General features: G+C 42.1%; 1 protein-coding gene across 2 annotated transcripts in view; it reads right to left on the bottom strand.

Moving 5' to 3' along the window:
* The window catches only part of LOC124619246 (protein FAM151B), a 381,817-nt gene that overhangs the window by 26,149 nt on the left and 343,448 nt on the right, over window positions 1-12,220 (bottom strand). For both annotated transcript variants that reach the window (XM_047145492.1, XM_047145493.1), the window contains exon 4: window positions 8,090-8,476. In XM_047145492.1, coding sequence (XP_047001448.1) covers window positions 8,090-8,476 — 387 coding nt within the window. The remainder of the gene's footprint in view (window positions 1-8,089; window positions 8,477-12,220) is intronic.

Raw genomic sequence — 12,220 nt, 5'->3', positions numbered from 1 at the left:
CCGTTCTCCACCAGGTTTTCAACTACCTCTCATCATGCCCTGAAATGAGAAATATCCTGTCACTATCCTTACCACCCATCCCACAGCGGTATTCTGTCATCCACCGAACCTACACAATATGCTCGTCCATTACTACACAACCCCTGCTCCCAACCCCTTACCTTGTGGTTCATATCCCTGTAATAGACTTAGATGCAAGACCTGTCCCATACATCCTCCTGCCACCACCTACTCCTGCCTGGTCACAAACATCACCTATTCCATCAAAGGCAGGGCCACCTGTGAAACCAACCATATGATCTGCAAGCTAAGCTGCAGCCACTGCACTGCATTCTGTGTGGGCATGACAACCAACAAGCTGTCTGTCTGCATGAGTGGCCACTGACAAACTGTGGCCAAGAAACAACTGGACCACTCTGTTGCTGAGAATGCCACCCAACACGACATTCTTCATTTCAATGGCTGCTTCACAGCCTGTGCCATATGGATCCTTCTTACCAACACCAACTTTTCTGAATTGCACAGTTTGGAACTCTCCCTGCAATGTATCCTACGTTCCCATAACCCTTGTGGTCTCAATCTTCGTTAATCATTGTCCTCACCCATTTAGCCGCTTCCCTGTTCCCATTCCAACACTACACAGCCCTCTATTCCAGTAAAACATCCAGTCTTTTTACTTCACTTATTTTCCTCTGTCTTCCCCCCTCTCTTCCTCCACCCTTCCCTCCATCTAACTTTCCAGCTGCACCTAGCTGCCCTACCCTCTGTCCACCTCGTCCCTGCATGCTCCCCTGCAGTATACTTCACCATCCTCCACTCCCTACCCTGCTACCACTCCCCTTTCCTGCCCTGGCCTCCTCCTTAGCCCCACTCAGTTGCCTCTCCCATCATGCACTGCTGCTAATGCTCGTAGTCAGGCATCAGCTGCCAGAGTCTGTGGTCAGGTGGGTGTGAGTTACGTTTATGTTTGTGTGTGTGTGTGTGTGTGTGTGTGTGTGTGTGTGTGTGTGTGTGTGTCATCTATTTATGACAAAGGCCTTGTGGGCCAAAAGCTTACTTTTTGACAGTATTTTTGTTGTGCTGGTCTGTGACTCAGCATCTCCACTATATACTGAGTAGCAACAATCCTTTTCATAATAATGCAACTGAAAAATATCTGCTTTTAACACATAATCATACCCATCACATAACAGCTATTGTACAGTTCACAATAAATATCTAAATATCCCAACATTAACTTCAATTTATCTGCACACTCTCAGTAAAATATGTTGTGTTGCTTGTCTGAGTGCCTCACCACCCACAAGACTTCATCCAACTCCTTAAACAAAAATCTAATGGTGTAAGGTCTGGTGACCTTGGTGGACAGTTAATTGTACTGTTATGATCAAGCCATCGATTAAGCAAGTGTGGTTGAGATGTTTCCTCACACATCTGATAGAATATGGATGGGTTCTGCCATGCTGGAAGTAAACTTCAGTCTGTGTGGCCAAAGGTTTTCAACAAATGAATTTTCCAAAAAATGCAAGTAATTCTATTCCATAATTCACTCTTCTAACAAGCCTGGACCTATGAACACATTACCAACCATGCTGCACCAAACACTGATCAAGAAATGAGATTGGAAATTGATGTCCATTGTTGTATGTGGATTTTCTTGCAGCCATTGATGATAAGTATCTGAGTTATTGATTCCATTATCTCTAAATCTGGCTTTATCAATGAATATCATTAATGGAAATAAATGACAAAATCAACACAAAACTTAAGATGTGTGGCATTGTCCCCAATGTGAACATTGTGGACACACTGTATATGAATTGGGTAAAAGTTGCATGTAACGTTCACCATAAATGTATTTGTGGGGCACTACATTCTCCAAAAGTCACTATGTGCTGGTAGTAGGACTAAGCTGCACCATTTCAACAATGTGTTGCTTTTCCTGCACAGGTTGTTGAACTACATGTTCAGATAAAAATTGGAAACATGGAAGAATACCCACTTGACATAATGCACTGAAAATTCTAAGAAACACTGTATGCTCAGGAATATGATGTGTATGAAAGTGCTGATGATATTCTTCAACAGCAGCAGAAGTACTATTATCTCAGAAGGCATAAACATAAACCATATCTGCATATTCTTCATTAGTGTAGATATGTGGCGTTTTAACCAGTGTGTGTACAAACACAGTTAACTGATGTTTCTCTCTGATAAACTCTCATTGCCCCACATGACTTCGCTCACAATACAGCATGGATGGCTGCACACTGAATGGTCTTAGCAGGAGATAATTCAAAGAAGTTGGAACCAATTATGTAGGTTGGTCTAGAATAAAATGTCAAAAGAACTTGTATGTGTGCACCACTTGCACAAAAACAAATGTAAATTAAATGTGTTCTGTCTTAGAAACCATCAGAAATTAGGTTTATATCCATACAAAGTTTCTTGCTTCATAGAGTTTTCCTGTAATATCCCCGAATGTCAATCATTTCACCTGGGACACCAGTACAAGGAGGAACAAGACTACTGGTCAGGTGACTACAGGGTTATAAACACAACATCAAATAGGGGTAATGCAGGAGTAGGTTTAATAATGAATAGGAAAATAGGAATGCGGGTAAGCTACTACAAACAGCATAGTGAACGCATTATTGTGCCCAAGATAGATACGAAGCCCACACCTACTACAGTAGTACAAGTTTATATGCCAACTAGCTCTGCAGATGACGAAAAAATTGAAGAAATGTATGATGAAATAAAAGAAATTATTCAGATTGTGAAGGGAGACGAAAATTTAATAGTCATGGGTGACTGGAAATCGAGTGGAGGAAAAGGGAGAGAAGGAAACATAGTAGGTGAATATGGATTGGGGCTAAGAAATGAAAGAGGAAGCCGCCTGGTAAAATTTTGCACAGAGCACAACATAATCATAATTAACACTTGGTTTAAGAATCATGAAAGAAGGTTGTATACATGGAAGAACCCTGGAGATACTAAAAGGTATCAGATAGATTATATAATGGTAAGACAGAGATTTAGGAACCAGGTTTTAAATTGTAAGACATTTCCAGGGGCAGATGTGGACTCTGACCACAATCTATTGGTCATGACCTGTAGATTAAAACTGAAGAAACTGCAAAAAGGTGGGAATTTAAGGAGATGGGACCTGGATAAACTGAAAGAACCAGAGGTTGTACAGAGTTTCAGGGAGAGCATCAGGGAACAATTGACAGGAATGGGGGAAATAAATACAGTAGAAGAAGAATGGGTAGCTTTGAGGGATGAAGTAGCGAAGGCAGCAGAGGATGAAGTAGGTAAAAAGACAAGGGCTAGTAGAAATCCTTGGGTAACAGAAGAAATATTGAATTTAATTGATGAAAGGAGAAAATATAAAAATGCAGTAAATGAAGCAGACAAAAAGGAATACAAACGTCTCAAAAATGAGATCGACAGGAAGTGCAAAATGGCTAAGCAGGGATGGCTAGAGGACAAATGTAAGGAGGTAGAGGCCTATCTCACTAGGGGTAAGATAGATACTGCCTACAGGAAAATTAAAGAGACCTTTGGAGATAAGAGAATGACTTGTATGAATATCAAGAGCTCAGATGGAAACCCAGTTCTAAGCAAAGAAGGGAAAGCAGAAAGGTGGAAGGAGTATATAGAGGGTCTACACAAGGGCGATGTACTTGAGGACAATATTATGGAAATGGAAGAGGATGTAGATGAAGGTGAAATGGGAGATATGATACTGCATGAGGAGTTTGACAGAGCACTGAAAGACCTGAGTCGAAACAAGGCCCCCGGAGTAGACAACATTCCATTGGAACTACTGACAGCCTTGGGAGAGCCAGCCCTGACAAAACTCTACCATCTGGTGAGCAAGATGTACGAAACAGGCGAAATACCCTCAGACTTCAAGAAGAATATAATAATTCCAATCCCAAAGAAAGCAGGTGTTGACAGATGTGAAAATTACTGAACTATCAGTTTAATAAGTCACAGCTGCAAAATACTAACACGAATTCTTTACAGATGGATGGAAAAACTAGCAGAAGCCAACCTCGGAGAAGATCAGTTTGGATTCCGTAGAAACACTGGAACACGTGAGGCAATACTGACCTTACAACTTATCTTAAAAGAAATATTAAGGAAAGGCAAACCTACGTTTCTAGCATTTGTAGACTTAGAGAAAGCTTTTGACAATGTTGACTGGAATACTCTCTTTCAAATTCTAAAGGTGGCAGGGGTAAAATACAGGGAGCGAAAGGCTATGTACAATTTGTACAGAAACCAGATGGCAGTTATAAGAGTCGAGGGACATGAAAGGGAAGCAGTGGTTGGGATGGCAGTAAGACAGGGTTGTATCCTCTCAAGGAAACAAAAGAAAAATTTGGAGTAGGTATTAAAATTGATGGAGAAGAAACAAAAACTTTGAGGTTCGCCGATGACATTGTAATTCTGTCAGAGACAGCAAAGGACTTGGAAGAGCAGTTGAATGGAATGGACAGTGTCTTGAAAGGAGGATATAAGATGAACATCAACAAAAGCAAAACAAGGATAATGGAATGTAGTCTAATTAAGTTGGGTGATGCTGAGGGAATTAGATTAGGAAATGAGGCACTTAAAGTAGTAAAGGAGTTTTGCTATTTGGGGAGCAAAATAACTGATGATGGTCGAAGTAGAGAGGATATAAAATGTAGGCTGGCAATGGGAAGGAAAGCGTTTTTGAAGAAAAGAAATTTGTTAACATCTAGTATTGATTTAAGTGTCAGGAAGTCATTTCTGAAAGTATTCGTATGGAGTGTAGCCCTGTATGGAAGTGAAACATGGACGATAAATAGTTTGGACAAGAAGAGAATAGAAGCTTTCGAAATGTGGTGCTACAGAAGAATGCTGAAGATTAGATGGGTAGATCACATAACTAATGCGGAAGTATTGAATAGGATTGGGGAGAAGAGAAGTTTGTGGCACAACTTGACCAGAAGAAGGGATCGGTTGGTAGGACATGTTCTGAGGCATCAAGGGATCACCAATTTAGTATTTGAGGGCAGCGTGGAGGGTAAAAATCGTAGAGGGAGGCCAAGAGATGAATACACTAAGCAGATTCAGAAGGATGTAGGTTTCAGTAGGTACTGGGAGATGAAAAAGCTTGCACAGGATAGAGTAGCATGGAGAGCTGCATCAAACCAGTCTCAGGACTGAAGACCACAACAACAACTATAAAGTGCCATTAAAAGATTATGACAATAGTTCTCAGACACAGGTACAACTAGATTGAGTACATGAAAACCGTGTTCTTGATAAAGAGCAGTTAGTGTGCATGCTAGGCATCCAGCAGTGGGAGTTCTGCTTGCATCAGTACATAAATTGGACTGTTTACTGCATCTTCAGCAACATGAATGGATGACTGTCCTCTTCGTATGTGAATCCTGTTTTTATTTACAGAATAATCTTCTTCTGGGGGCACAGTAGCAGGTGTAATAGAGTAGCAAGTACTGTGGAAAGAGACCAGCTGATGGCAGTCTGCTTTGGGAAGGTAAGAGGTTTGTTTGCCACAAAAAGCTTCTCAAATTTTTTCATGGCCTGAGGTACATTGTCAACAGCCACAGGTACAGGTACAGGCCTCATGCATGGCTCTGCAGAGGTGAAGCTGGGCAGGACAGTCAGTTTTTGGGTGACAGTCAATATGTGTGTCCAGTTACACTAGTGAATGAATTTCTTGCAAATCAAGATATACCTTGCATGACATAACCCAATGGGATTTGTTTAGAGTTTGTCTCAGATACGTTGTGAACACATATGCATCCTGCCATGAAAGAGCCTTCCAGTATTGACCAACTAATTCTCAGGAATACATTTAACTGTCAACACAGTTTCCAGACGACTTCTCTCACAGCAATCTGTATTGCCAACAAGTGTGAGTAACAAATATGTTATTGTGTGTTTTGTTGTTAAGAGATTTTTTTCCCTGCAGGTCTTTGGTTTCAAAGTGTTTTTAATGACATGATTAAATTTTATCTTATTTCACTTTTGGAAAAGTACTCACGACTATCAAGTAGTTCAGAAAAGAAATCTCCAAATGGCCCTATAATGCTATTTCAAAAATTTTTTTCTTTGTGATTAGTTTCCATGATAGACCCTCATCAGATCAATCTACATAATGAATTATGTGAAGGCACAAGATATATACTTGTATGCATAGTACACTACTAGCCACTAAAACTGCTACACAAAGAAGAAATGCAGATGATAAATGGGTATTCAATGGACAAATATATTATACTAGAACTGACATGTGATTACATTTTCACGCAATTTGGGTGAATAGATCCTGAGAAATCAGTGCCCAGAACAACCACCTCTGGCCGTAATAACGGCCTTAATATGCCTGGGCATTGAGTTACACAGAGCTTGGATGGCGTGTACAGGTACAGCTGCCCAGGCAGCTTCAACACGATACCACAGTTCATCAAGAGTAGTGACTGGCGTATTGCGACGAGGCAGTTGCTCGGCCACCATTGACCAGACATTTTCAATTGGTGGGAGATCTGGAGAATGTGCTGGCCAGGGCAGCAGTTGAACATTTTCTGTATCCAGAAAGGCCCGTACAGGACCTGCAACATGTGGTCGTGCATTATCCTGCTGAAATGTATGGTTTTGCAGGGATCGAATGAAGGGTAGAGCCATGGGATGTAACACATCTGAAATGTAACGTCCACTGTTCAAAGTGCCATCAATGCGAACAAGAGGTGACCGAGACATGTAACCAATGGCACCCCATACGATCATGTCAGGTGATACGCCAGTATGGCAATGACAAATACACGCTAATGTGCATTCACCACGATATTGCCAAACATGGATGCAACCGCCATGATGCTGTAAACAGAACCTAGATTCATCCAAAAAAATGACGTTTTGACATTCGTGCACCCAGGTTCGTCGTTGAGTACACCATCACAGGCGCTCCTGTCTGTGATACAGCATCAACGGTAACTGCAGCCATGGTCTCCGAGCTGATATTCCATGATGCTGCAAACGTTGTTGAACTGTTCATGCAGATGGTTGTTGTTTTGCAGACGTCCCCATATGTTGACTCAGGGATTGAGATGTGGCTGAAAGATCCGTTACAGCCATGTGGATAAGATGCCTGTGATCTGGACTGCTAGTGATATGAGGCTGTTTGTATCCAGCACGAGATTCTGTATTACCCTCCTGAAGCCACCAATTCCATATTCTGCTAACAGTCATTGGATCTTGACCAATGCGAGCAGCAATGTCGCGATACGATAAACCGCAATCATGATAGGCTACAATCCGACCTTTATCAAAGTCGGAAACATGACGGTACGCATTTCTCCTCCTTACACGAGGCATCACAACAACGTTTCACCAGGCAACACCAGTCAACTGCTGTTTGTGTATGAGAAATCAGTTGGAAACTTTCCTCATGTCAGCACGTTGTAGGTGTCTCCACCGACACCAACCTCGTGTGAATGCTCTGAGAAGCTAATCATTTGCATATCACAGCATCTTCTTCCTGTTGGTTAAATTCCACGTCTGTAGCACATCATCTTCATGGTGTAGCAATTTTAATGGCCAGTAGTGTAATAAAAAGATGTGGACATACTTGTAATACACATTAAAATAAGAGTATAAATACACACTATTATAAATATAGAGCAGTAGTGCAGTCCACTGAGATCATGCATGTCTCACGTCAGTAAAGTATTCATTTTACTGTAGGCCTATACACTTATGTTTATATTAATAAAGCACTGACACTCGTTATGCATCAGATGATGTCTGAGGAAAAGAGACTTGGTACTGAAAGGAGATGTAGAGGGATAAAATTACAGGAAATTATAGAACACATTTTATGGTACCATTTCATTGTCTTTTGGGCATACAGGTAGAACAGCGATATTTTTTCCTTCAATATTTTAGCTGTTAACCATGTAGCCATCTTGAAGACAATTCTGTTACGGAATTAAAACAACTTTACACAATAGTATAGTACCTAGTAAAGATTAACATGTGAGCAGAGGAGTCAAAAACACCTAAAAAGAATAAAGTAGCGCGTTACCTTTGTGACAAGGTTTCTGAGTGGTTCAGGATCGACCTTATCTGTATCACCAGTCCATAAGGTAAGTGTGGAATTTTTGAGATTTGAATCCAGCCATTCAACCAGTTTCTCAGAGCAGCGGCCAGCATAAATAGCTCTCACAGCCAGTGTAACATTATCGGAGTTGTTCAGGTTGTACTTCTGTAGGTAGGCCAACATATTCTTGAAGTGCTCTTGAGTGTAGCAAGAGTCACCAGAGGAAACCTTGGTAGTCCAGCCCACTGATAGGCCAGCTGATGGAAAGAGGATGCTGGATTCATTCAGAAACACATCTGGGTTCACATTCTCTTTATCAGCACCCACTGGGCCCACCAGGATGTCTGCATTCAGCCACAATGGATATGGTTTCTGCAAAAAAATCAGATGTTGGGGTCAAGCAAGCATCACTTGTCAACCATACAATACTATTATTCACTTACACACTTCTTCATAGCTCAGCTCACTAACAGATGTTAGTACAAAGGCACGCAAGCATGAAGTAGCTTGTTAAAATTCTGTGACAGAAGAAACTTTCTTCAACGAGTGTGAGACACTCGAATGAGACTGAGGTAATAAACTTTTAACAAATATTTTATCATGTCAAATTTAAGGCTTTAACATTTAAACTGAATTTATTTTGGTCTGTTTTGATAATGGTGTCGATAAGCATTATGATGTGCCCCTTAAACCCATCATCATCATCATCATCATCATTATCGTCTTCTTTATTTCTTCTTAAGCACTAGAAGGAGGAAGAGTATAATCACCTTTATCATTATCAAATGATGATGACAGTAATGATGATGATGATGATGATGATGATGATGACAATGATGACAGAATACAATATTATTCTGGTGATCTGGTCATTGGATGGGAAGAGTTATTTCAGTCTCCCTCTCGGTGTTTAATGAGTGACTGCTACTACAGTATAAACGACTACCTTCACCGACCTAGTTGCAGGTAATTATATTCATGTACTATGTTGATACTATATACTATAGTCAATGTCAATAGTACACTCCCGGAAATTGAAATAAGAACACCGTGAATTCATTGTCCCAGGAAGGGGAAACTTTATTGACACATTCCTGGGATCAGATACATCACATGATCACACTGACAGAACCACAGGCACATAGACACAGGCAACAGAGCATGCACAATGTCGGCACTAGTACGGTGTATATCCACCTTTCGCAGCAATGCAGGCCGCTATTCTCCCATGGAGACGATCGTAGAGATGCTGGATGTAGTCCTGTGGAACGGCTTGCCATGCCATTTCCACCTGGCGCCTCAGTTGGACCAGCGTTCGTGCTGGACGTGCAGACTGCGTGAGACGACGCTTCATCCAGTCCCAAACATGCTCAATGGGGGACAGATCTGGAGATCTTGCTGGCCAGGGTAGTTGACTTACACCTTCTAGAGCACGTTGGGTGGCACGGGGTACATGTGGACGTGCATTGTCCTGTTGGAACAGCAAGTTCCCTTGCCGGTCTAGGAATGGTAGAACGATGGGTTCAATGACGGTTTGGATGTACCGTGCACTATTCAGTGTCCCCTTGACGATCACCAGTGGTGTACGGCCAGTGTAGGAGATCGCTCCCCACACCATGATGCCGGGTGTTGGCCCTGTGTGCCTCGGTCGTATGCAGTCCTGATTGTGGCGCTCACCTGCACGGCGCCAAACACGCATACGACCATCATTGGCACCAAGGCAGAAGCGACTCTCATCGCTGAAGACGACACGTCTCCATTCGTTCCTCCATTCACGCCTGTCACGACACCACTGGAGGCGGGCTGCACGATGTTGGGGCGTGAGCGGAAGACGGCCTAACGGTGTGCGGGACCGTAGCCCAGCTTCATGGAGACGGTTGCGAATGGTCCTCGCCGATACCCCAGGAGCAACAGTGTCCCTAATTTGCTGGGAAGTGGCGGTGCGGTCCCCTACGGCACTGCGTAGGATCCTACGGTCTTGGCGTGCATCCGTGCGTCGCTGCGGTCCGGTCCCAGGTCGACGGGCACGTGCACCTTCCGCCGACCACTGGCGACAACATCGATGTACTGTGGAGACCTCACGCCCCACGTGTTGAGCAATTCGGCGGTACGTCCACCCGGCCTCCCGCATGCCCACTATACGCCCTCGCTCAAAGTCCGTCAACTGCACATACAGTTCACGTCCACGCTGTCGCGGCATGCTACCAGTGTTAAAGACTGCGATGGAGCTCCGTATGCCACGGCAAACTGGCTGACACTGACAGCGGCGGTGCACAAATGCTGCGCAGCTAGCGCCATTCGACGGCCAACACCGCGGTTCCTGGTGTGTCCGCTGTGCCGTGCGTGTGATCATTGCTTGTACAGCCCTCTCGCAGTGTCCGGAGCAAGTATGGTGGGTCTGACACACCGGTGTCAATGTGTTCTTTTTTCCATTTCCAGGAGTGTATTTTCAGTCAAATGTTTGTTATGATCCGAATTAGTAATTTGGACAGAAGTGTTGCAACTATTGTGTGTTTTTATTTAAATCTTAACAATAATACATGAAAAATATCTTTCATGCAATTAATCAAAGTTGTATGCACTGTTTTAATGTACAATTGTGTAGGGTACTGTGCATCCTTATATTTGTAGGATACTATATATACAATTTAATTTTATATACTATGTATTTTCTGATGAAATCCATGCAATTTAAATTGTCTCTGGGTAAATAAACTACTACTACTACTACTACTACTACTACTTCTTCTACTACTAACACGACATATTTTATGGATATTAATGACAAAGAAATTCTAAATTATTCTTAATGCAAAAATTAACATGTAATGCATGGAAATCATTTGCACAATGCAAAAACTGTGTTATGCTTCGTGTGTAGTGGAATAAATATGTTGAACACATCATTTAAACCTAGTTTATTGTTAATGTCACAGTAAACACACAAAACAGCAATATAAGCTTGTGAGAAGAGTTGATCTTGCAACGCTCAGTATTAAATAATCTTATTAATTGTTTTTATAATGGAAAACTGGTGTATGATGTGTCAGTTAGTAAGCACTTAACAGAAGCTTGACAACAGTAAGCACTCAGAATAAGTATTCTATTTCCACAAAACAAAAACACCCTGCATCACGTATCCTCATTCATTTTTTTGGTTAGTTACCTCAATCAAATATTTTCATAAGTGCACGTGTTCGTACACTGAGAGAACATTGACGGAGCTGCTGTCCCAATCAGAATGGCTGCTACCCTTCACTGTGATTGGCAGCAGCCTCATTGCTCAAGTAAGCTGCTGCACCATTGGGACTGCAGAGCTCCCAAACGGGCAGCAGCAGCTACACCACTATGTTACATTATTACTGACACCGCATATTCATGTTAACACTGTCCCACTTAGGAATGGATGCACAACTATTTGGAAGACCAGAGCCCCAGAAGAAGATATGGCTGTTAACCAATGTATTGGAGAGGACTGGTTACTATTCGGTAGAAGAGCTCGCACAAAAGTAGGAGAGACTTTGCACTAAGATGTAGGTATGTCATAGTAACAGCAGCCAGCACAACTGTTCCACAAATCTTCTCTTGGTGTATAGATGGATATTTCCTCAAAAAGGGTGGGTATTTTACGCACTCTGCATTTTCTGAGTGAGTATAACTACCCACTACACTCATATCAACTGACAGTTCTGCTGCTATGTAAACTATGTCACATGATTATGTGGTCACCAAATGAAATACCTGTGATTGTGAGTCTGCTGTGATCCAAGTAGTTAGCTTCCTTATTCATGAGAGAAAACAGGACAATTGTTGTTATTAGTTCAAGGTGGCCATATTCTTCTACACAAAATTTATGCGGTGAGTTCTATGGCATTAGCCATTAGATTTAGTGAACAGCTAGCACCTCTGTCAATTGGAGAGTTATTCAGGAAATACAAGGAGGTGATTGGTGAACAATACCTCTGACTTTGAGGAGTCAAATGACTTCAACCAGTACTAACTGCTTCCTGGTCTTTGCCACCTTTAGGCTTCAGAAAACACTAAATTCAGGGAAGATGCATCCACAAAAGCAGAAGAGATGCAGAGTGAATGATAGATGATTAACTGAGGTGAAAT

This window comes from Schistocerca americana, chromosome 6 (genome assembly GCF_021461395.2).
Source record: "Schistocerca americana isolate TAMUIC-IGC-003095 chromosome 6, iqSchAmer2.1, whole genome shotgun sequence".
In the NCBI taxonomy this organism is placed as follows: Eukaryota; Metazoa; Arthropoda; class Insecta; order Orthoptera; family Acrididae; genus Schistocerca; species Schistocerca americana.
Note: the sequence above shows the minus strand (reverse complement) of the source record. Positions and strands in the feature narration are given on the sequence as shown.